This window comes from Typopeltis vanoorti, chromosome 1 (genome assembly GCF_054136105.1).
Source record: "Typopeltis vanoorti isolate ZY-2024b chromosome 1, IOZ_Tvanoo_1.0, whole genome shotgun sequence".
Lineage (NCBI taxonomy): Eukaryota > Metazoa > Arthropoda > Arachnida > Uropygi > Thelyphonidae > Typopeltis > Typopeltis vanoorti.
The window spans coordinates 46,069,806-46,097,086 of record NC_143549.1 but is presented as its reverse complement, the minus strand read 5'-3'; the positions used below and the strand labels follow the sequence as shown (position 1 = coordinate 46,097,086).

At 34.9% G+C, this 27,281-nt stretch overlaps 1 protein-coding gene across 6 annotated transcripts in view; it reads right to left on the bottom strand.

The window, feature by feature from the left end:
• Nucleotides 1-27,281, bottom strand: part of LOC150109944 (mitogen-activated protein kinase 14-like) — a 354,973-nt gene that overhangs the window by 91,526 nt on the left and 236,166 nt on the right. For all 6 annotated transcript variants that reach the window (XM_090397321.1, XM_090397320.1, XM_090397323.1 and 3 more), the window contains one exon: nucleotides 16,339-16,417. In XM_090397321.1, coding sequence (XP_090253447.1) covers nucleotides 16,339-16,417 — 79 coding nt within the window. The remainder of the gene's footprint in view (nucleotides 1-16,338; nucleotides 16,418-27,281) is intronic.

Below are 27,281 nucleotides of genomic sequence, written 5' to 3'. Positions count from 1 at the left end.
GCAGGATATTAATTTTATTGTTATGTTGTTGTCTCTTCCAATTAGAGTACACCTTTTCTTTCAGATATGATGTTACAAGAAAGGGTGAGCTTAGCTTTGTTTGCCATTGTTTGAGGATGCTGAGAAGTATCTGTGAGCCATTGTACCATCTTGCTGTCAGTTCTTTCAATCTCTATGTTTCATTCACTAACAGGGGTTGATATTGGTTAGTTCTTTGATTAATAAATCTATTCTGTAGTCTCTTGCCAAAGTTCGAATATTGAGAACACCAATTGCCATTTTCATAGATTTAAGAGACGGCCTGTTTTCATCTGAAAACAGGCCGTCAGTGAAACCTCAGTGAAAGCGCGTGAGATTCTTACCTCACGCGTAAGAATCACTCGGTGCCTTACCGCCGCTGTAGAAAGGTGAGTGTGGATCACGCAGGACTCGGGGCCATTTCTGTTGTTGCAGTAGTGGCAGCTTTGCTGTGGTCGCATATACACTTCTTCTGACCAGGGTTCTGAAGTGTTCGTCAGAGCTCTGTTAGTGGTGTTGGGTCTAGGTCCGATAATGGTTAGGATTCCCAACATCCCAGGCTGCACCACAGGGAGGTAGAGTTGAACTTTGCACTGATGAGATAACAAGATTAAACAAACAGTGTAATTTACTAAAATAAAAAGCCAAAAGGCTTCACTTCGGCGATGCAAAAATTGTAAAAATCAGGTGGATATTAAATCCAGCATTATTTCAAATATATAGGAGAGGAATATAGATGCCTGGGTATAGCGATCATCTCTCCTATAAAGTCCGGCTAGAGCAACTAGTAAATGCCGCCAAGTGTATTCCCATAAGCTCTCTGGTCAAATTTCGTACAAAACTTTTATAGTTTGTATATTCGGTTTTGAAATAATGCTGGATTTAGTATCCACTTGATTTTTACAATTTTTGCATTGCCGAAGTAAAGTCTTTTGGCTCTTTATTTTAGTAAATACTTTTATGCACTGACCGAGAGTTTGCTTACGAAAAATACACCTCTAACATTTCAAGTTCCTTAGTATTGAAAGAGAGTTTTTGCTCTCTTAAGATTTCTGCCTGGTCTCTGATGAAAACCAATTTGAAACAGCTGTCAGGCCAGTGAAACCTTATCAAAATGTACCAATAGGAGGGGAATATATGGATGCTTGGGCATAGCGATCATCTCTCCTATAAGGTCCAGCTAGGACAACTTGTAAATGCTGGCGAGTGTATTCCTGTAAGTTCTCTGGTCAAATTTCATAAACTTTTATAGTTTCTATATTCTGTTTTGAAATATCCACTTGATTCTTACAATACATAGTGGAATGTTATTACAGACCTGGTGGATTGGTGACGAAGAAATGCATCACCAAATAAATACGATGGAAGTTAAAGAGTAATCATAATGGGGGATTTTAGTTATCCAAACAGTGATTGGATAGTTGTCAAATCGCATGAGAAGAATGAAACTGAATTTGAGCTGTTGCAAGACAACTCTCTTAACTCATGGGCAAAGAGTGTTACATCTGATGATAGTATCAGAGGGCAGAGGTGGGAGGGAGTTCAATTAAAAATGTAACAATCTGTCTCCAGTGACAGTGATCATGTGTATTCACTTGGGAAGTGGATAAGTTTATGAATGTTCCAATCAGAAAAGGTTACATCCTGATCTACAAAGCAGGAAATTATGACCACCAGAGGAGTATGCTGGGTTCTGTACCACAGTATCAGTTGTTGGATGGGAATGATATTGATAGTACATGGAAAATGTTTAAAAAATACTTAAATGATGTGATATTAGAATGTATCCCTAGAATGTGAAGAATAAATAGAGTAGGAGTGAAATGGATGTGTAATCTAATTAAGCAAGAGATTCACAAGAAGAAGTTGATGTGGAAGGAATGCATAAGAATGATGTCAGTTATGATAATCATAAGCAGCAACCCATCTCTTCACTGTATGAGAAGGAAGTACCAGAGCTGTTGCACAACCTGAATAAGAATTCTGCAATAGGAACTGATGAGATATCAGCATGGCTGCTAAAAGAGTGTTCAGCTGAAATGGGTATTCTTTAACTAGGCTATATTAATTGAGTCTCAGAACAGGAAGATTTCATAGGAGTGGAAAGAATGTATGGTAATTCCACTGCACAAGGGTGGTGCAAGACCAGTGTATCCAAATGTCAACCAATCAGCTCAGGAGTGGTGGTGGTGGTGAAGAGTTTGGAAAAATTAGTTAGAACTTGCATTTAGAAACAGGTTGACAGAGAATTTTCACTTTGCAATGAACAGCATGAGTTTACTAAGGGAAGGTCATGTTTTAGCAACTTGCTCACATTCTACATTATTGATGCTGGGAAGGATTTGACATGACATACAGTTATTTGCCGATGATGTAAAGAGAGGTAGGATAATTAGGAATGCTGCTGATATGCAGAACTTGCAGAATTACTCGAATAGGCTGGAATTGTGGGCATGTGAAAATGGCTATCAGTTGAATGTTAACAAATGCAGTCATGCACTTTGGTGTGACAAGATACCCATGTTATATTATAATTAGTGAGATTATGCTAGAAGAAACTGATCAAGCTAGGATCTTGGAGTTTTAGTAGACATGAAGTTGATGTTCAAGGGTCTTACAGCAAAAATTGTAAAACACAACTCAGAGAATAATTGCAATGCTAAAACGAACCTTGCCGTGTAAAGATAAAGAAGATAAAGAAGTCATTTTGCCTCTTTAAAAGTGCTGATAAGAACTCACTTGGACTATATGTAGGTCTGGTGTCCTGGTTTTCACGGTGATTCTGATACAGTGAAGAAAGAGAGAGAGAGAGGGCAAAGGAGAGTGTCATATATGATATCAGGATTGTGGAATACTAATTATGAAGATAGATTGAGAATTTGTATGCTGCAGACACTAGCAAATAGGAGAAAGAGGTTGATATGATTGAGACTTACAAACTTCTGCAAGAGTTACCATATTTCTTGGAGTATAAGATGCAACTTTTTATGTAGAGAAATCGACTTAGAATTGGGGTGCATCTTATGTTCCAAAGATAGGTGATACCATGTAAGTCTTGGATTACCTCGTTTTCACACGTGTCTCGTCACATATGTGGGAATCCCTGATTTACATATGAAAACTTTACCAGCATCAGTAGTTAGTGGGTGGGTATATGTGGCATAAGTAACGCAATGGATGGTACTGAAGATGACTTAGTTTTTGAAGAGAGTGATAACAATAGTTCAGACAATAATACAAAAAAAAGTGACAGTAATGAGACTAGTGAAGATGAACTGAATGCTGCTGGTACAAGTTATAGTAATAATAAATGAAATTTAAGGTTTGTGAATATTTTTATATAATATATTTTTTCTAAAAATTGCCTCATAAATTTGAGATGTGTCTTATAGTCCAGTGCATCTTATCGTCCGAAAAATACAGTATACAGAATTTCAGTACATGGAATTTTTCATATTATGGAGGGTGGGGGAAGGATGTGAAGTCATCCTTGGAAGTCAAAAATAGTATGGCTTTTCTTGATGAGTTCCTAATTCCCTGGAGGTCTCTCTTAATAATAATAATAAATATATATATATATATATAATTAAAAATTAGGAAAGATTAGCATACTGAAAAAGTACTATCTTCCATAAAGGAAATAAACAGACCATTAGAACTATTTGAGTTTGGAAAATGGAGTAACATTTCACATGTTTCTTTATAAAGATGTTTATTATGAAGGGTGCAAGGCCTTTCTCTTCTGATCCTACTGGAAGCCAGATCAACATGTTTAATATTCTCATTGAGTGTTCCATTTTTTGACCAGTTGTAGATTGCATCAGATGTTCCACATATGTTATCAAAATATTTGTCTACTTCAATAGCTACTTCTACAAGAGTTTCAACTTATATTAAAAACACTTTGGACTTTAGAAATAAGATTTGTGATTTTTATCTAGGCCCTTCATATATTATAATCAGTTTAGATATACTGTGTCTTTCTTTCTAACATTCCATTTTAGCATATCAGATACCATTAAATTAAGCAAGCAAATTTCTAACTGATGCTGTAAAACTTTTTGATTTTGTTATTCACTGTGGATACTAAACCTTCCAAAACAAATTTTAACAATGGATTGAAGGGACATTCAACTTCTACTATTACTAACTTTGCGAGATGTCTCCTCGACAATATTTCACCAAGATTTACAAATCGGTATAGACATGTTGATTAATTAGGATGAACTGCATTCAAAATATATGCAGTTCACCGCAGGATCCAGTTTACTTTAGGGGAAAAAAAACTATTAAATGACCTTTTTTGGATCTATTAATTCTACATCAATCAGAAGCAGCCTATGATTTTTGTGGTTTGGAGGAACTCATACAGGCACCATATCCATGCAGAATCACACCACTTTGTCAAAAACTGGGACTACGAAAACTTTAATACACCATACTCATTCTTTATATTCTTCAGATGAACTTCTATAGAGAGAATTACAACATATTGTAAAATTTTATTATCCTTTTGTGTTTATTTCTATTGTCTTGGCCTTTTTCTATGTCACCATTGTAAAATTTAATTTCTCCTTTATTTATCTTACGTATCGTTCTCTTTAAATCTTAATTACACTTGTATCTGTGCCCTTAGTAAAATCCTTCTCTAGTAAGACTTTATTCTCTTAGCTTCTATATTTCTCTTGGCTGATCTTATTCTTAACTAGCATCATTCTTATATTACATATAAGAATGATGCTAGTGATTTGGGGGAAAATTATTAATGGTCATTGCCAACTCCCTTTTCTCTACGCTGGTTCTAATTCCTTTTTTTGGATTCAGGGAAAATTTATTTTTCACTGAGCCACCCCGAATCCTAGATTAACAATGAACCAGAAACAGTTTAGCTTACAATCTTATATTACTATAGGTTACGTTTGCAGTCATAGCCTCACCATAAATTAATCTCCCGCTGTGGTCCGTATTTTATGAGCAAGTGCAACAGAGAAGAAAATCAGGCAAGTCATCAGTTAAACAAAAAGAACAAAACATTTAATTCAATTGATAGATATTGCACATTATGAATACACTCTGATTAAGTAATCTGCAATTGCTAATGAATGAGCACTAATTTCACAGATTCTCTATATCTATTTTAGCATATATGACAAAGAACTTCATTTATGATATACAACTTATATTTGAAAGATCACACTTATTCATCAATATTAAAGACATTTGTTAACTGAATTACTAATGTAGCTCCACGTGCTCTCATAGAATGTCTCTCACAAAATTCTCATAACTTATTCAATCATTAAAAGACACAATTCCTAGGCTCCACGTGATCTCGTACAATTTCTTTCACAAAATACTCATAATATACTCTATCATTAAAAGAATCTTTAGAGTTCTTCCTAAGATTTACAGATATCCTTTTAGTACATATTTACATAAAAAAAACTATACTGTACGTTACCAATTGCTGGGGAAACTATTTGGCCACCTCACATATCTTGTCAGGACAAATACTTTCGACTCCACGTTCCTTCTGCTCTTTCTGAGGCATTCTTTAAGGGTTCGATCTGCACATACTTCTGCCTCCGAAAATAAGTAGACGTTATTCTTTGGTGAACTGGCTCAACATCTTAATGAAATCTCCGTAAGCATCGGTGAATATCTTCTGCTGGGCTGGTTGCCAATTGGTAAATTTTCGGGAAATCCACGGCAAAGTTCCTCAGTCATTATCTCGAATCCGCAGGGAAGCCATGAGGAGACTCCACACACCACAGCAAGACCGCACAAGACCCGTAGCGTAAGAGAGCACAAGCCTAAGAGTAAGAAGAAGCCTTTTTCTGGTGCTGCACGACTTTTTAAATTGCACGCTACACGTTAACACTATGTCATCGATTTCTCCTCCCATTTTTCAGCGTAACTTCATGTCACCCAGTACTGAGCAGCATACACGGAATCCTTAGCGTGATTCTCAGAATGCATGAGGGGGGGGGCTACTTGCTTATGAAAAGGGTGCACCTGTACTCTTTGTTGCACGGTTTTCGATTCCGGCCACCTTTTATTTAATCGGATTATCTCTTTCTCCCAGCAATTTATAAGTACTTACACTTAAGCAGTAAGGTTTAGGCAATTTAGCAATTCATAACACTTTACATTACAACAAAATAAATGAAAGATTCTCAGTTTAGTAATATTTTAGTAATTTACAATAGTTTAGTATATTCTGATGTATCAATAATCGATTCAAAATGTAAACACATGTTAAGACTGAAGGAAACGTAAATTAATCTAATTTTAGTTTCATTCAGAACTTAACAATTGTTAGATCTGAAATAGGCGACTTCAAACTTTACTTGACGTCACCATTCTAGAATCTAATAATTTACAAAAAAAACATACTTGCATACTTATCTTTTTAGCAGTATAAATATGTTTTTGTTTATAACAACTTCCTATATGATAATCTGTGAATTTTGTGAATTTTAAAGTTTTATATCTAAGTGTCTAGCATAAATGTAAGTCAGAAAAAAGGGCAAAATAAGAGAAGAATCATTAATGAAAAATTGTAAGTGAAAGAATACGTACTATTCAACGACATATGGCAAAGATCACCCTAAATACTGTAGGATCAGAGTAAGCACTCGCAGGCATTACATCCTTTACAGCCATTACAACTTCCTATATAATAAATTGTGAAATTTGTGAATTTGTGAACAAGACAAAATAAATAAAGAAGGGACGACACGACAATGGCGCAGCAGTCGACAGGATGTGTTTAATCAAATAAAAAAAAAAAAAAAGTAAATTAATCAAACACAGTGAAGTGGTGTCAATCACATGAGAAGGAAATAGTAGAACTAAATTTTGGAAGGGAAAATTTGGGCAAATTTAGATAAATTTTGTAAGCAAAAAGGATAAGTATGGCGCTAGCAACTAGCACAGAACTAAGTGACCTGGAATTTTTCAGAAGCATCAACCCACAGCAAATTTTCCCTCAGTTTTCTGGTGAGGAGACCAATGATGTGAGGGCTTTCTTTGATTTTGTTGAAGAACTCAGAAAGATAGGAAGGTGGAGCAACTTCCAGTTACTTATATTGCTTCATAGTAAGCTAACTGGAAAAGCTAAAAGCTTTTTCTAATCCATTGTTTCCTGAAGGAAACAATGGACTACCAGAGATTCAAATCAATCCTTATCTCTCAATTTGCAAAGGCCAAGAGCATAGGACCGAATCTCTGGAAATTCCAGAAAATCATCCAGAAAGAGAAAGAATGTGTCTCAGACTACCACAACAGATTGCTTAGTTTTGCGAATTCTTTAAGCGTACCCGAAGATGAAAAACGCCATTTAGAGTGGGCTGTTTTTCAACACTTCCGAGTTGATCTGAGAAACGAACTAAAGGAAGCAGCATATGAAAAGAGAATTGGGGACTTAAAAAATGCTATGACGCTGTGATTGAGAAGGAGCAACTCCTTGGGGACATATATCCTTCTACAGTTGCGAGCCAAGTAAATGCTATAAGGAGCACGGGTGAAAAGAGTAAATGCCAGAGTTCAACAAAGAAAGAGAATTGTCAGAAGTTACAAGAGGGCACTGAAAGAAATAAAAACCAGACTGTCTGCAGTATTACCACAGATACCTGTAAAATAAACAAAATCCGTTCCCTGATTGAAAAGGAGGTAGAGAGATTACAGCAACCTCTTGTACAACGGCTCGATCAAGTGGTAAATTTATTGACAATGAGTAGCCCAAATGAACAGAAATCTCTGGAGTCACGAGAGAACAAGATCAGTGACCTAATCCATCAAGAAGTTCAGAGATTACAAAAACCGTTAATAGACAGAATGGAAGAGATGATGAAAAAGCTAAATGAGTTGTCAGCAAAGTGTGGGTCGGACTCTCCTTTGTCCTCAGACGGAGAGGGTAGAAGAGGCTACTATCGAGAGATTCCTCGATGCTACAAACTAGGGCAGTTGGCCCGAGATTGTTTTGCAGCATCGGACTCCTCGAGACCCAGATATCAGCCGAAAGCCACGTCCCATATTTGTGCAAGACCAGTTGATAGCGAAGCAAGTCATGATGAGGGACAATTTAAGGGAACAACAGCAACAGTAAGAATTGGCAGGAAAAATCTAAGAGTACTCCTCGATACTGGTTCTCAGGTTTCCCTGATCTCAGAAAAAAATCTTGGGAAATTGGGGGCAAAAGTAAGTGGGAGGGCTAAGAAGATAAGGAACCCAGTCAAGCTATTAGGCATATCTGCCACTTCAACCTATGCAAAAAGGTACATAAGACTGAGACTAGACATACTGGGGTATGGTCTACATGTTTGGCACAACTTCCTAATCCTTCCCGGAGACTCATCATCTAATGAAGAACTGATACTGGGAGAGGATTTTTTAAGGAAGCATGGTTTTGCCTGTGACTACCCCAAAGATACAATTAGGTTCAAAGGAAAAGAAAAGAACACTGTAGGAAAGCAGAAACAAAAGGAGAAAGGTGAGAGGCAAATAGCTGATACTCAGCCAAAATCAGACATCGCAGAGGTCAGAGAAGGGAAAGAGGAAGTCGAAAGGAAGATAAGTCAAAAGAAAGAAAGATTTCTTGGAGACAAAACTGTTTTAGAAGAAAAGGGGGCTGAGAAGGAAAATTTTCTCGGAGACAAAATTTTTTTAGAAGGAGGGGCCCTTTGTTAGATCTGAAATAGGCGACTTCAAACTTTACTTGACGTCACCATTCCAGACTCTAACAATTTACATGAAAACATACTTGCATACTTATCTTTTTAGCAGTAAAAATGTGTGTGTTTTGTTCATAACAACTTCCTATATAATAATTTGTGAAATTTGTGAATTATCTAAGTGTCTAGCATGAATGTAAGTCAAAAAAAAGGGGCAAAATAAGAGAGGAATTATTAATGAAATAATAGAAGTGAAAGGATGCAAACTATTCAACGACATAGGGCAAAGATCACCCTAAATACTGTAGGATCAGAGAAAGCACTCGCGGGCATTACATCTTAGAAGGCATCACGACGCATACGTTCCCCGAAATAAGAAGTCCTGTATGTTAATCGGTGAGGTCACCCAAACGGAGACCAATGGGTGAGACGATGAAATATTTCAAACTCAGAAAAGTGGCATTCTAGGAGAGCAAATAAAACCCGCGACACGGAAGTAAATGACCCCGGTTTTTTTTTTGTTCCGAGTTTTCTCTCCGTGTGCTCCGAGAGTTCTTCGCGGTTCAGCTCTCATATTTGAGGGCTGAAATATGATAGAATTCGGTATGACACCGCAGTAGAGTTTCGGCAAGATTAACCGCAGGCCGTGGTGAGAAGATCATCGACGTAAAAACCTAAGCAGAAGTATAGCGTCCAGCCCAAGCGAGCGCGTGCAACCCACGTGGCGTTAAAGTCGAGACAACCAGATTCGAAACAAAGAACGAAGGACGGCAGGAAACCGAAGAATAAGAATAGATAAGTACTCTCACTTGTTCTAGCCCCTTTTTTGAGAATTGACTAACATTTAAGAGAACGCAATCTGAAATTTGTATTAAAAGAAAGAGTGAAGATTTAAGATCTGTGTGAATGACTATGTTTTCTTGAAGCAAACTTTAAGGACTTTCAACCAAATAGAGATTCTGTCATGTTTATTTCTGAGAGAGGTTATAGAAATGTGTTAAAATGCCCTAATGTTAAAAATGAATTGTAATCATAAATGTGATATGTATTGAGCTATTGAGACATTGAATTTGCTGATACCTTGTAGTAGAATACTAAAAATGATTTAAGACAGAGAGTGAATGAGAAATTAAAATTAGATTTGACGATCGATTTAACTTGTATGGAATTATTAATTGAATTTAATAAATGTTTTGATTCTTTAATTATGTGTGTTTCTGATCATGATGATTGACCCTTCATAAAATATCGAACCTGAGAACGTGCGTGCATGCATGCAGGAATACCCCAAATGAAAGTAAGGGCACGACTGCAAATAAGAGTAAAATTATGCCAGAGAGCCCAGGTTTCTAGGAATTTAATTTATATTGTTAGTAGCACCTGATATTCTATATTTAACCTAAAGGCAGTGTCTATCTCTAACTTTAAGGCTCAGGCTGGCGCAGAAAAAAAATAAATTTGCCTGAGTGATCAGGATAATATATAGAATTCAGGGAACGGGTAAACTTCTGGTGGCCCTTAAAGGTTAAGCTATGTAAGAAGGAGCATAAGAGAAATGAGACGTAAGGCTAAGCTTATTATTAATCTGGATCGCATAACAATGACGCAACCTACTTAACGTAGAAACACGCGCGATAGAACTTGATATTGCGACTGTAATAAGAAAGGCTAATATTAAACGAGTTGTCGCAATATATCAGTGAAAGAGATACAAGACACAAAATAAATAAAGAAGGGACTAGACGACAACAATATTAAGTCAACTTTGTTATCAAACAGTTTTAGTGAAGTCTTCATCAAAAGAGCTTTTATCAGTTATAGCAGTGGTTTCCAAAACTGTGTGCCGGGGAATATTCCACTGATGGCTTGATTTTGTAATGGCTCTCGTGGCAATATAATGTCCCATACGTTTGAATTATGACAGGAAATGTACACTTTTCTTGAAGAGGAAAAACATGAGTGTGCCAAACATGGAAACAGATTTTTTGGTAAAACTAGCATGCTCGTGCGATATCTTTGAAAAGTTAAATGCATTAAATCTCTCCCTGCAGGGAGGAAACAAGCACATTTTGAAATTGGTCGAGAAAGATTCCAGCTTTCTGAAAAAAATTACAGCTATGGAGAAAAAAAAAAATGAATGAAGATGGCAGCAAAGATTGTTTCCCCTTGTTGCAACAGTTTATGATCTCCAACGAAGTCGATTTCTCTCGCAACATAAAACCTGTTTTTGAAGAGCACCTATCACAGCTTATCAACTGGTTTGAAAAATACTTTCAAAAAGATAATATCGACAAGTTCACATGGATTCAAGACCCATTCAGGGCCAAAGTTTCATCTGAATTTACTTCTGTAAAAAAAGAAAATCTTATTGAACTGTCTTGCAACAATACACTGAAGACAAAATTTGGCTGCATGGAACTGACTTTTGGATATCAGTAAAAAGATTAATATCTGCAGCTAAGTAGTAAAGCTCAGCAAATTGAATTCCCTTTGTGACATATCTGTGTGAAGTTGGGTTTTCGGTGGTCATTGTGATAAAAAGCAAGTATTATGTGAAAATTAACATGAAATGAGGGTGGCTGTGTCCAGTTTGATTCCAAGATTTGAGAAGATGTGCAGTGAACAGCAGGCTCACCTATCCCACTAATTACATTTATTTATTCAATGATTTCATTGTTCAAAATATGTACTTATTTAATACTTTTTAATTAAATTGTTTGGGAATTTGAAATATGTGTTTCATTTTTTTTTTAACTTAACCAACCTAACCACACCAACTGTGCACTGCAACTGTTAGGTAGACCTATGTTCTGACTGGGCACTGTGGAAAAATCTTGATACACTAAGGGCGCCATGAACTGAAAAAGTTTGGGAACCACTGAGTTATAGAATTACTGCTGCTTCTGCTCAAGAGGAAATAACTCTTATTACTCTTCCTCATGTGCAAGAAATTTCTGTATGCATAGTAAATATTTTAGAACTCCTGTACATTTTTGTTGCCTTTTTCCCTGTCAAAATATCTCTACTTCTCGCATCTTCAAAGGACAATGCTTCCACCTCTTGATTTTCTGGGTGTTTACCAGATTTCTCGTTCTTATGGCTTATCTTATTATTGATTACCTGGAAGATCTGCTTTCATTCATCATGAAGACCATAAGTCTTATATCAAGTACCATGGACCTAAACAGTCAGGACTTGTTGAACGTGTAACTTTTTAATCTTATGGTACTTGAAGCTCCATTGTACCCCAATTTAAATAGATCTGATTGTCTCTATATTTATCTCCTTAAACCACCATACTTGCCTGGATGGGTATATATGTCCATAATTATTGGTTGCAGAGTGTCCATCAAAGTTGATGTAACCTTTGGATATTATAGAAAAAATGATATGGATACAAAATGTATATTTTTGATATATTTGATGCATGTAGCTGATTAAGAGACAGAAAAGATTAATAGACTGAAAAAGTACCAACTTTTAATTATATATATTTCACTTAGGAAAATACTGATTTTTTTTTTTTTTTTTTAAATCTTACTTTAGCTACTAGTAGCACTTTTTACAATGTTGCTGTTCCATTTATGTATCAAAGATGCCTATGAAACAAAGATAGGAAAAAATTTACAATTCAACATCAGGATTTAACATGTGAGTTTTCCAATGTTGTATTATTCTTCTTGGTACGAGAACTTTTTTATAGATTATTATTGAAGCATTTCTGTTTGAATATCATCTGCTACCCTTCCACATTTCCAATATTGTTATGGATTATTTTCTACCTCTGATAGTGATGTGCTCACCTGATTGCATTCTTCTTGAATATTTTCTACCAATGTGCTGTTACCACTTGTTTTGCTTGACAATTTTTCAAAGTAATTCTGCTAAATATTCCAAACAGCTTTCAGTTTTTATATTACGTTTGTTATCTCTGATTCCTTTTACAATGATGTATTCTCTCTCCTCAATTTTTAAACTTTTGACTACCGCCAGAACATTTTGTCGTATTTGTGATATTTATCTTCCGCATTCTTACCAAAACTTTTTCCTGAATGGAGAACTTTACAAGCAAATTCTTTATTCAGGATTTAACATACTAAATATTACTAATTAAAGAGATACCTGCACATCAGCACATAATTATAAAAATTTCCTTGTGTCATGTAATAATATGTATTCTATATGTGCTATATACTGAAGTTTATTCCTGTATAACTGAATTCAGAAGCAGAGAATTTTGTGTTGGAATAGTGAGAATTGTGCAAAGGAATTGTTAAATTATTTTGTAAATCCCATTAAGCTGTCCAGTACATTATGAAATTTCCAAACAGATAATAAGTAGTAACCCAGAATAATCTTATGTAATCTGAGTCGAGCGTAGCGCCGGAGGCTGTACCTACATGGAAAGTGATGTCAGAGCGACTACCTGGAATATGGTAACCTAACAGATTAGGGAGAGTGTGGGATCACCCAAGGGGCATGAACTGTGAGGTTCATGCGGTAAAGGACATCGAATAGAGGGTGCATGAAAGGGTGAATAAAGGATGATGAGTGCCACAAAAACTCCCCAAAGCAGGATTCCAGCTTTGGGGAGTTTTTGTCAGGTGATTTCGTGAGAGAGCGATGGGTAGACTACAACGATGTCGGACGACGAGGCCTATTCCTGAGAATGCTTGAAGATTTCCAAGCAAAGCTGACTGTGACATGATGGCTAATGCAGAATCAAGCCTTCGTAAAAGGGTCCCATCACAGAGAACGGAGGAAGTTTCCTGTGGAGTGGTAGAAAACACGCCAAAGTCCAGAAGTGATTCAGGGACAGCGTAGTGCATTGCCAGCCGATAACTATACAGGAAGGTAAAAGACCTGATAATGTAAAGAATTTCATTCTATGTTAAAATTGCTTTAAAGAAAGAGAATTTTGTGTATACTGTAAACTAAGGATACTTTCTAGAGAACCTTTAGGTGAGAATTTATTGGATTAGTTATACCCCATGGAACAAAGAATAATTGTTGATAGGCAGTATTTTGATTGAGATTGACCAGGCTTGACTAATGAGATTTAGAATTAAGATAGCTATTGATAGAGTATTAATGAAAGGGTTTAATGTGTATTCAATGAATGATTTGTGAAAAGGAAATATAACCTAGTAGTGTTATGCTTACACTTAATCTTATCTTTTCGTAACTGAAATTAAAAGATTTAGCTTACTTAACTTCATAGTTGTGATTTTAATATGAACCTTAACTTAGTGCGAGTTTTGTTCTATTGAATATTTGAATTTTCTTAACTGCAAATGTTTTGTGCTTTTCCAATAAATGTTTTGTACCTTATACCTGAGTTTATGCCTGATTACGAATTCAAACCATCATTTATGAAATAGAACCTTTTTGGCTGGAAGGAATTTAGATAGTGTAGTTTAAGTGAGATTCAGGTCACGACTGCTAACTGAATCTACTCGTGCTAGCATAAGATTAATTATTGTGTGTATTCCTTTTGAATTTAGAATTGTTTCCCTGAACAAGAGTCTCTTCTGTCATAGGATATTGGCTGGTGCAGCATAAAATAAATTTTGCCAATATCCGAAAAGGAAATAGTACTGAATTAATATTTAAGAGGCACAACAGTAGATTAGATAGCGGGCTAATTAGAGATACAATAAAGTATAATATAGAGATTGCAACGATGTAATACCTTTTTTTTTCAGGACTGCTTGTTTAACTTGAATTCATGAAATTTGAATTTTTTTAATCTCACAAACAACCTCACCATATGCCTCCCTAGCTGAATTAATAAATATTTTCTAGAATTGCCACTCAGAATCAGAAGTTTGGTTCCTGTTTTTTCAAGTTTTAATTTTTTTTCCCCGATAATATTTTTATATTTGGGCCTATAGTTCACCTTTTAAAGCCACTGGACTAATTCTTTTTAAACTTTCTTATATATTTTTCTTTTCAATATGATATTAATTTTTATCCTGCTCAAAACTAAATAATCACTACCTATTTCAAATCCCTTGTGTGCTCTTGTATACTGAACCAACATGAAGATATCACTATCAACAATAACATAGTCAAAAGGCTTTTGTTATTTCTTGTAGGTTACTTCTATATGAATTTGTGCACATCTTTATAACATCAAAAGAATTTTTCATCCTATAAGACAGATATAGATTACAATGTAGCAGAATTGACCATCTATCAGAGATCTGATTAGGATTATATTAAGTGAGGTCACTTGGTGAGTGACAGGCCACCGAGCCTAATTTGTTAAGATGAGTTGATTTACTGCATAGTAGACTAATTTTGTCATTTTATTACCACAATTTCACAAACCAAATGTGGCATGCAAGAATTAAAAAGATAACTTTTTTATAGCAATTCCACTAACAAAAGTGTGGAATAACACTGTAGTGCAGTGAGTAGGTTTAAAAGTACGTTTAGCAAGTGTAATAAGCAGAATGGTGGTAATCTCTCACATAAAACTATTAGTCAGCTTTCAGAATAAGAAACTTTCTTTTACACACAACAAAAGCTCTAAAGCAGGGGGTGGCCAACTATGCGTCCTTTTGGAGCAAAAATAATTCCAGTAAGACTTAGAAGAACTGCAACCTTTGACCGATGCAATGGTACAGGAGTGAGTGTGCACATGGCGAGATTGTAACGAGCTTGTAGGGACTGCTTTGACTAATTATACACCTAATTTTAAGGAGCTTACTATAAGAAAATGGATACAAGGAAGGCCTCTACTAGTAAAAAAAAAAATCAGCTAATGCCTTTTTATTCCCGTATACGGGAGTAGGCGAGGCCATTTAGCCCTATCTAACTTTTGGAGACTGAGTGGGCAGTTCGATCTCCACTGGTACCAATCAGAGATAATCATCACTAATTAAGCAGTACACAGTGAAGAGAGACGGCTTAAATGTGCTGCCATCTCGTGGTCCCTAACACAATATATTTAATGTCTGAAATAATGTGGGTTCTACGGTCGATTTTCTTGAGTTTACGGGACGAAAAACCCGCTTGCCCGAGCCATAGATCGACTAACTCGGGAACCGGTCGAAAAAAAAAAAGGCTTAGAAAAATTTCCTCTAGTCGCCAACTAGACTCAAAATCAAGTCTTCCTTCGTGCAGCCAAGCGCCGTGGTGTGCAAACGCCACATCCACTGAGCTACACAGGCTCTGCCTCTACTAGTAAATAAGTAAATAAAATTATTGTGATTCAACTTTAAAATTATTCTAATTGTTCAAAGTAAACTTAATTTAATGTGTTTTGAATTAAACTTTTTTTATTGCAGTAATTTTTATTAACCCTTTTTTTTCTCTTTCTTCTATCTTTTTTTTTTTATTTTGTTCCTCTTGTTTGTTGTCTCCTCTTCTCTTTTTGTTTATTTTTTCCTGGTAGATCGTGAAGAGCCACGTGACACATGGACGCAAGTTGCATGTGGCTTGCAAGTCATGTTGTGGACATCCCTGCTCTGTAGTAACAATGCCATTTTAAAAGAAACTGACTTTAGTGAAATTCCACTGAAGCTATTCCTTTGCTGTCCCAACAAATTCATCATAATTAGTATAATATATTAAAGTTTACCGATTTAGAAGTGGAGTGTTTAAAAGTAATATTGAAAATTCCATAAGTCTTACTTACCTTCTGGTGTAGCAACTTTAAAAAATTCCTTAAAGCTTTTCTTTTTCATTACAGGTAAGGATCGTATATACATACGAGCCTATAAAGATAATGCACATTAATAAGTGTCGCTACAGAAGCTTTTAATAGTATATCAATAAAAATTTATAAATATTTATTGGTCATTGAAATAAACATGCAAAAACCTCAAGTGTGATTCATGATATCTCATTTCAGTTCTTTTTTTTTCCCCCACCTTAAGGATATGCGTAAAGGATAAGGATAATGAAGTAAAGTGGAGACTGGCCCAATAAAAACAGTCAACGCAATGTAATGTTTTAAAACTATTTTCTATTCTTATTAAAAGGATGGATATATATTTTTTGATTTTTGTTTCTTAGAATGAATACCAATCAATGAGATAAACAAGATTTTTTTTCCAACCAGTGGTCACACTAATGGACAAATGTATCAAATCATACTGCATTTCTGGACACATTCTTCCTTCTCTTGCATCCGTTACAAAGCCCCCACCACCACACATACACATTAAGTGCTCTACTCCATCCGAAATTCAACCTTCTGAATTATGAAATGTAACCAGTGAAATGTACATTTCACTCTTATAACCTGATATTCGAACATTTCTGTTCCGATATCTACTTCAACTGCCCTTCTATATTTCAGGTGTAGTGATGGCTTTTTTCTACATCTGGTATTGATATGTGGTCCCCTTACTGCATTCCTTGAATATTTTCTATCACCATTATGGTCATAGTAGATGACAATCTCTCTCTATCAGCATGTTACCAATGCAGAAGTGCTTCTATTCATAAATGATCTATTAATCACTACCAATTCTATCCACATTTTTGTGGGTGACAGCACATTATACTCATCCTACTATTTCAACAAACTAATTCTCATAAATCCAAGCATCAAGATCATCTGCAACCAGTGCCTTAAACACTGATCTCCATACCATCCTGCAGTGGAGCAAAGATAATCTGGTCACTTTCAATGCAGTCCCGTCTTTTTCTCTTAAAAAAAGGGATCTCAGCCCACTACTCCTACCCCCAGCGACAAGAATCACTAAACAGAATCAGATCTCTCTCTCTCTCTCTCTCTTTGGACTGAGGGGGGGGGGGGGCTTCCTCAGCCCCTAAAATCTAGGCATTCGTTTCTACATGAGTGCAGAATAGAATGCCTTTTGTATGTTTATTCTATACAAACTCTACTAAACCTGTATAAATCCCCAATTTGTCCTTCCTTAGAATAATGTTTAGGATGTCATCTAAAATCTCCCTGCTGTCCAAAGAAGAGCAATTTGACTTACAGATGACTCTTCCCCTCAGAAACTCACTCCAGTCTCTATTTTGCAGATGCAACGTTTGAGTCCTGTGTCTCTTCTACAAGTACTTCCATGTTGACTGCTCCAGTGAAATAGCAAATATCATTCCTCCATTTACTACTGGACCTGTTAAAACAAGAGTAGCAGCTGCCCAACATCTCGTCAGTACAACTACAAACACACTGATGCTTCTCTTTTACCCTCATTTATTGCATCTACCTCTGTCCAAAACTTCAACCTTCACTTTAAGAAAAATGTCAACATATTTCTTCTTTCTTAATCCTTACCTACACCTCGCACAGCACTGGTGTGTTAGTTCTTGCAATCACATGTGGGATAAACATATTTAAACACTTTAACGATAATATATGTTAAAGGTGGTAATATGAGTGTTTTATCAGTTCATATTTCTGGTGATTTATATTAATAGTTTGTGGTGTAGCTTATGTCATATCGATGTTAATGACTGATCAGAAATATCTTAGGATTTTTGGTGAGTAATCTCATTAATCCTGTCGTGATTTTTTCTTGGGTTTCGTTAGTTTTTAAACTTATGAGAGAGCCTAATTCATAAAGAGCAAGAAAATAAAGCTGACAGCAAAACTATGACATCAGAATAAATCTACGACTTCAGCTATTACTATCCTAAGATAATATTTCTCAGCAGTTTTGTATTTTTGCAATTAAAAAATTGCTGGCTGTGAACCTAAGCAAACAACTATAATTAATTTATAACAGATGGAAACTTGGCAAATTTATATGAAATGGAACAATCATCAATTCAACTTTTTTTGATCAGCCACTTTCTAGCAAAGCCTCTGGTAGATGTAACTTTAGCATGTAAAGGCTCACAGAGTAGTGAATCAACATAAAATACACAGATCTGAAAGTAATTACAGATTTCATGTATAAGGTGTACAAGGGCAAAATAAACATCTTATTATATGATCGGCTTTCTGTACTTCTTAGAACAGCTGAGAGCTTAAATGCAAATGGTTTACAATGGCTATAGGTCAACGGTGGGAAACTGAGTATGAATCTGCAGGAAGAGTGTGATTCCAACTGGAGTGCACAGACTTTTCTTACTTGGGTACAGAAAGAATAACACAGGACAGAATTATCATCAATGTTAAGCAAGCAGAAAAAAAAAAGAGGGGGGTGGCCTAAGATTTCTTTGTAACTAATAGTAGAGGCACAAAGGAACAGGTGGTATTAAGAATCAAAAAATTAGATATACTGGAGATGTTTGACGATATCAAGGAGGATGGAATGCCAATCACAAGTGAAAGAAGGCCAAAGTTATCATCACTTAACTATCAAACACTCAAATTACTCTTCCTCATTTCAGTGTATATACAAGTGCAACTCAGAAATCATTTCCATCCATACAGAGTTCTGTAATAGTAGAAAGATCACAATGAAAAATACAGTAATTGAAATGGAGTATCCTCAGTTAGTGACACAAATGATGACAACAGACAGTGTATCTTCTGAAACTCTGCACAAATGGCATTATATTAATTCTAGTTAAAAATAAGTTGCCTGATTCTGACCACTGCTGAATTAACTGACACTCTACTTCATCTTATAGAATTAAGGAATGTGGAGACAGCCAACATTAGTTCCTCATTCTGTATTGCCAGAATTTTCTGCACCTAATATATACATTTTTATACAATATATATTATGCGTATTATACAAGACCTCTAATCCAGCATTCTCATCTTATTTGAAGGGTCTTCTGTTTCGCCTTTTGTTAATCTTTCACATCAAGATAGTAGTTCAATGATAATGTATATATGATACATCTCGAGTGACTTATCATTGGGTCAAGTAATCATCAGTTATGACCAGCAACTATAAGGTCCAAATACTGTCATTCAAGAGGAGATGAAAGAGAGTTAGTTCAAAGTCATCAATGTGAAATTTATTATAGATGCCATGCCACCAAAAAAAAAACTTGAATCATTATATGAATCTGCATGAGAATACAAGATATCAAGCTTTATGTAAGATTTCTGATTGGGATATTTCTTCTGACACTTTGCACTTCAAGGCTTCATTTCCTTCATGTCCTGGATTAGATTCAATACAATGGAGAAGTCAGGAGACAATCACACCTTTTCCAAGAAGGCTTTTGGAAGAAATCTGCACCAGCCATCCATCCATCCATCCATCCATTCAGTGCTGACATACTATTTCAAACTTCTGTTGCAGATTTGAATACAACTCTCATAGCCAATAGTTGATTCTATTGGTTAAGAGGGAAAGCCAGGCTTGATTTAAACATTAGCAAAACAAAAGTGATGGCTTCTGGCAATTTCAGTGAGTTTATAATAGAGGAAGATAAAATAGAAATCATTGAAAGTTATGATTTACTGGGGTCCAGAATCAGAAATGATGGTGAATGAGAAGATGAAATTAAAAGAAGGATAGTCATGGGAAAAAAGCTATCTCAAACCTGACAAAAATTATGAAAGATAGAGGTGTGAATATGGCCATGAAATTAGAATTGTCAAAGCTATAGTATTCCAGTAGTGATGTATAGATATGAAAACTGGAGTACTAAGAAGAGAGTTGATTGATTCATTTGAATTATGAGTGTGGAAAGAGACTATTAGAGTGTACTCTCTAAAAGAAGGTTTTAGAGCGTATAAAGACAGAATGCTCCTTGGAGGCAATGATTGCTAAACAGAAGTTTATGTACTTTAGACGTATTATGCAAGCTGATGAATCACTGGAAAAGGCAGTTATGTTGGAGAAGATTAAGAAGAGGAAGGCCACAAAACAGCTCAATGGACAACATAAAAGAATTATCAACTTGAACTTACAACTGCTGAACGGACAAGAGACTAAGATGCTATCTGTTGGAAGTGGGATGGAGAGCCTTTGTTCACAAGATCACCAAATCAAAAACAACTGGATGGCACATAGCAACAACAACAGTTTGCCACTGCCTACTCTTCATTTCATAGAGAGAGAGAGTAATTAGAAAGGAAGTGGAAGGCATGACAACTGAGTGGAAGACAACAGATGGAGAAATTAGGATATAAGAAGAACAAGAGCAGAAGTGGGAGAGAGGGTCAAGATAATAAAAGAGTAAAAGTGAGATTTGGTGAAATAAATAGTTGAGAGAATGAAAATGAGGAAGAAAGAAATAAGGAACTGCCAAGAAAGTGTGAGAAAAAGGTATAAATGGAAAACTCTGAGGGGATAGTGGAGAGGAGAGAGTGAATGAAAGCATGGATATATGATGAATAAAGATTAGCTGTAATGAGGAGTATGAGTTATAAAGAGCATATTAGTACACTTTCTCTTTACAGTGTGAGTGTACTGATGAGTGCAAGCTTCAGGAATTGTAAAAATATTTCAAGGATAATATTGCTGAAAAGAGAAGGAAATACTTGATGAGAGCAAAATGAAATCATGCCTCCCAGATGCAAAGATTAAAGACATTGCTGAGGATATGAAGATGCAGAAAGTAAAAAGTTGATTGCTTGTGGGTACAAAAAGTTTGAAAGGTAACAAAGTATGGTATAAGAGAAGATATGAAAGAATTACTGAAAGTAATACAGAAGAGTGAGAATATGAATATAGTGAATCTATTGCTATAGTGTGACAGAGCGGAATCGAGAAGGATAGTCATGATTGCAAATGAGTCTAAAAATAGGCTATGCTGGAGGAATAGTATGTAGAGTGAGCGTGAGAAAAGAGATGAATGGATTTACACAAGGCTGATGGTTTATATGAATGGAGATGTCATTTATTCAATGAACTGGCATCTTCCCTAAATCCAGTTCATTCTCATACTTGTTTGAGTGTGAGAATGAACAGAAATTGCTGAATTTAATTCCTCAGGTAACAAATCAAAGTGGGATGGTCAATACTAGCATAAGGACAGTTTTAGGTCCAGGATGCTACTACACTTTAAGTGCACGAATGTCAGAAGCATTCAGAACAGGAGAAAGAAGCTTGATGCTCATTAGTTCTTCTTGGCCAAAAGTTACTAGCATGAGTGAGTTGTGGCTGACAGATAATGATAGTCATTGAGATAGAATGTATTTTTCAGAGCAGTCAGAACAAGATGTGGAAAGGAGGTACTATTGAGCAGATGAAATGCAGCCAAAGAAAAGTTCTAAAAGAGAGAGAGAGAGATAGGAGATGATGCATTTGAGGCGACAGGAGGAGAACAGGATAAAATACATAGCCAATTGATGCTAGGCCAAGGAATGCAAACGCAAGGATGATACAGATGGTAAGCATCGCCAAATGAGGTGGAGGGAGGCTTGAACTATGGAAACATATACTGGAAGGATCATATTGGAAGAAGGAAAGAGAATTAAGGAATAATTACCTAAAGCATCAATGTGATAGAATGCACCAGAGAGGATTTGTCTATAAGCAAGATGGCCAAATGGTGAGTGATCCCAAATTTTTTATTAGGAAGAAGACTAAATGTATGAAATTTTCAGTTAAAAAGGGTATATAGAGTAGGTATATATTTCATTCATTCATAGAATGAATGAAATATGAGAATAACAACAGTATAAAGAAAACAAGAAAACTTCTTGATAATGCAGGTAATCTTTATATGACAGGTGTAAAAGATGAAAATGGAATATCAATTACAAAAAGAACAAACATGTTGGAGATTATAGCTAAATACAGTAACAGAGAATAACAACAGAAAAAAGGATGTTGAAAACTATAATGAATATACAGTTAAAGATGAAGTGAAATGTACGCTTATAAAATGAAAAATGGAAAGGCACCCAGACTTGATGGAATACTAATAGAAATGTTGAAAAATAGAGATACGTCATATATAACTAGCAGAAATGTATACTGGGTGTTTAAGAAAAATACTCATTATGCCTAAAACTTGGAATATTAAAAAAAAAAACATCCTATACAAGAAAGATGATAAAACCAACATATCAATCTCACTGATGATGCTACCTGTTGGAAATTTTTCCACTTGGTTATACTATAAACTAGAGGAGATACCAAGAAATTATATATACTCTGTTTAATCCTTTCTCAGGGGCTCAACATTGGTGAGTACGGGCATGGCAAACCTGAGATACCCAAGCTAGACCTGATCTTACTTCGTAAAATATTAAAATATACACTTGGTATATCATATCTGGAGACTGGTCTACTCTTCTTTTCCTCTACTCTCTCTTACTTCTTACTCCCCCCCCCCCAATGCTATTAGAACAATTCAAGGACGAGGGGGTGACTCTTTCCTCCCAAACTGTAGTTTCCACTATCTACTTAAAAAAAAAAAAAAGGCAAGCCTAGTTGTCTTAAGGTGGCAGCCCCACCACTAGGATACCTATTGTTATGCTGGTCACTTGACATAGGGAAACACACATTACTTTCAAGTCTCAACGAAATCCAAAGCAGACAGAAAACATGGGAAACAACCGCAAACTGGAAAAGGGTTAAGAAAAGTTTGGAAAAAGAAAAACGTGATGAAATATGCTACATATAACATTAGAAGCATAGCACATAAAGAAGAATTAGATAAAATTTTAAATGACAAAAATATAGAAATTGCAGTTCTTACAGAAACAAAAAAGAAACTTAAAGGAACAAAAGAAACAGCTAACTACAATATCATATATAGTGGAGACAAACAAATACATGCAAAAGCCAGTGTAATGATTTGGATCCATAAATCAATTAAAGCAAAAATAACTCATTATACATACTGGAATGAAAGAAAGAATATTAGAAATGCGATTAAAATTAAATAAAAAAATTTAACAGTTGTTGGAGTGCCCATGAAGGAAAAGAAGAAGAAAATTGTTACTTTTACAAAGAGTTACAAGGAATATATGAAAAGTTAAATAAAACAGACCATATAATTATAGCCAGAGATCTTAATGCCAGAATAGGAATGAAAAAAATGAACAATAATATACAAAAAATTGGAGAACCAACAGTAAACAAAAATGGAAAGCGACTCATTGATTATACAATATATAATAATTTAAAAATAATGAATACATTTTACAAACACAAAAATATATGTGGTGTGCAAGAGGACAAAAATCAATAATAGACTACTTTATAGCAAATGAAAAGCAGGTAAACCTCTTCCTAGACATTAAAGTTAGAGAGGGCTAGAAACTGACACAGATCACTATTTAGTACAGGCAAAACTAAGATTTTCACCAAACTGGCTACAAAAAATAAACAAACTAGAGAAACAAAATCTAATTACAAAGTAATACCGCTAAATGATTAAATAATAAGAAATTTATATCAACAGAGAATTAATAATTACTTAGAAAAAATACAAGAAAATGAAGACATTGAGAAAGAATGGAATAATATAAAGGAAATTATCGCATCAGCAACATATGAAAGTCTAGGAACACACAAAAAAAATCATAAAAATAAAAGATTACATATATGGGACAATGAAATAAAAAACAATTGAAAATAAAAAGCTGGCTTTTAAGAGATGGTTAAGTAGCAAAAAAACAAGATGAAATTGAATATAAAAAAAGACGAGCAATAACCAAAAAAGAAACCAGAAAGAGACACAGAGAAAGCTGGGAAAAATTTATATCATATCTAGAAAATGACATATACAAAATACTAAAACACATGAATGCAGATATAAAAGAAACTGCAAATATAAACTGTGAAATAGATGTAAAAGAATTCTTGGATTACTTTACAGATCTTTGGATGGATAATACTGGCATCAAAAATAATTACTTCAGAAACTTACAAAATACCTTAAATGATATGATAACAATGAAAGATTTAAAGGACAACCTAAATAAAATAAAAAATGGCAAATGAGAAGGAGAAGATGGGATAAACTCCGAACTATATAAATTTGCTGGAAAAAAATTTCGTCAAAGATCACTAAAAATTTTAAATAAAATATATACAAATGGACAAATACCAATAGAATGGAATACAAGCATAGTAATACCTATATTTAAAAAAGGGGATAAAACAAAACCTGCTAACTACAGAGGTGTTAGTTTATTGAATACATGCTACAAAATATATAGCAGAATACTTAATGAAAAACTAAAAATATACAATGAAAAATTATACATAGAATGTCAAAATGGATTTAGAAAAGGTTGCTCTACAATGGATGCAGTTTTCTGTTTAAAACTACTTATAGAAAAAAAGAAGAGAATTTAATTTGGAAACGCATCTTTTGTTTATAATTAAAAAAAAAACATTTAACAAAGTAAAAAGATATACTGTTTGATATATTACAAAGAATAAATATACCTAATATTTTACTACATGCAATATTGAATATATATATATAGATAATGAAATAAAAATAAAAATAAACAAAAAGTTGACTGAAAAGCAATCTATAAACCAAGGAGTAAGACAGAGATGCCCTCTGTCTCCAACACTTTTCAATATTTACATTAGTGAAATATTAATACAGTGGAACACTTTAAACAATCAAGGTATAGAAATTTCCTGGAATAACAAAATAAATACGCTACTATTTGCATATGATCAGGTAATAATATCAGATAAGGAAGACAATTTACAAAGAGCAATATATAATTTAAACATTATAGTAGAACAATGTGGAATGAAAATTTCCATAGATAAAACTAAAACAATGGCATTTTGTGGACAAACTCCAGTTAGAAGCAAATTAAGTATTAATAATAAAATAATAGAACAGATAAATACTTTCAGTTATCTTGGATGCAAATCATATGAAGGAGAAAAAGACAAAATTAAAAACTTCAAAATTTTTACAGATTATAGGCCTGATAAATAGAACACTCAACCCAAATATAGTACAAAAAGAAACATGCTTGAAAATACACAAAACTTTAGCAGCGCCCACATTATTATATGGCAGTGAAATGTGGGCAATAAACAAACAAGATAAACAAAGAATAAAAACAAGTGAAATGAGATTTATGAGAAGAACTGCAAAATATACATTATTAGATCAAAAAAGGAATGAAGACATTTTAAAAGAACTAAAAACAAAATCAATAAAAGAAAAACTAAACAATTATAAACAAAAATGGATTGAACATGTAAACTGAATGGCCAACACCTGACATCCTAAACAAATACTAAAATATAAGTCAACTGGAAAGAGAAGACCTCAAAAAAGGATATTGGATGGATAATGAGACTGGATCAGACCAATATGGTCTATACCCGTAATTAGTATTATGATGGTTTAATCCTTTATCCAAGTGTAAGCAAACAAGTTTGCGCCTGAACTATTTTCAGGACTGCAGACAACTTATATATAGATACAGCGCCTCCGTAGCACAATTGAAAGAACAACAGCACACTGTTGTTCTTTCAATTAGAAAAGGCAAAAGTTTGATTCTTGTTATGATGGGAGGAATCTTTATAGGGACTTTTTCAATTGAAGGTGAGTTAGCCAATCTCATACGGAGGTGGCAGGGTTTTTTCTCCTGGAAACTCGGGTGTTTCATCCCACATACAGACAAATCGGCCCTTCAGAACACACGCAATTTACAGACAAAAAATACTGGTGGTTGTGAGCAGTAGGTGATTGGTAGTACAGGTTCTGTGTAGCAGTGGAGATGGAGAGTTGTACAGTAGGTGTCCTCCCACGATGAGATGAGTCTTCAGACTCCCTGGAGGTGTCACGAATAATAATAGAAGCTAATGACTTCACATCACTCACAAAGATCTATAAAAAATATATCTCTGAACATCAAGATCACATTCATCTTATCAAACCTCACCAATCTGGCCTTGCACAACATGAAATTAAAAACAACACTAACCACAGGATCCAATGGCAAAAAGCTAAGATGCTACATAGATTCATATATAATCATGAATGTTTATATAAAGAAAGTACTGAGACTTTACTTCATAGACCTAATCTTAATCGGAACAACTGTCTCAATATTCCAAAAGTTTGGAAGATTATCATCCTCATTTATATTACATAAATTTGTTATATTTTGATCTCATACTGTTTCTTAGCCAAATAAGAAACTCAAAGGGTTTTATGCCGAATATAGAAACTATATAAAGTTCAGCGATTCCAAGCGTAAGCAAATACCTGGATAGCAGCACCTGACCCATTTGGTAGTGCAAACTGAGACAACTCATAGAAAGGGTGGAGCAAGCTCTGATCACTATTCTTGGTATTTACCCATAATGTGAACTTAGCTCCTAGGGGCTGTACTGCTGTTCTACATTATCAGAGGTCATTACCCAGACTGGTTTCAACCTTTATTGAGGTCTCATCAGTGAGTAGGTAGACCTAGAGACCTCAATAAAGGTTGAAACCAGTCTGGGTAATGACCTTCTCTCATAATGCAAAACAGTAATACAGCCCTTAGGAGCTAAGTTCACATTATGGGTAAATACCAAGAATAGTGACCGGAGCTTGCTCCACCCTTTCTATGAGTTGCCTCACTTTGCACTACCAAATGGGGTCAGGTGCTGCTATCCAGGTATTTGTTTACACTTGGAATCGCTGAACTTTATATAGTTTCTATATTCGGCATAGAACCCTTTGAGTTTCTTATTCGGCTAAGAAACAATATGGGATGCAGTATCCCTTAACTTAAACAAGTTCATGTCGCCGAATTGAAGC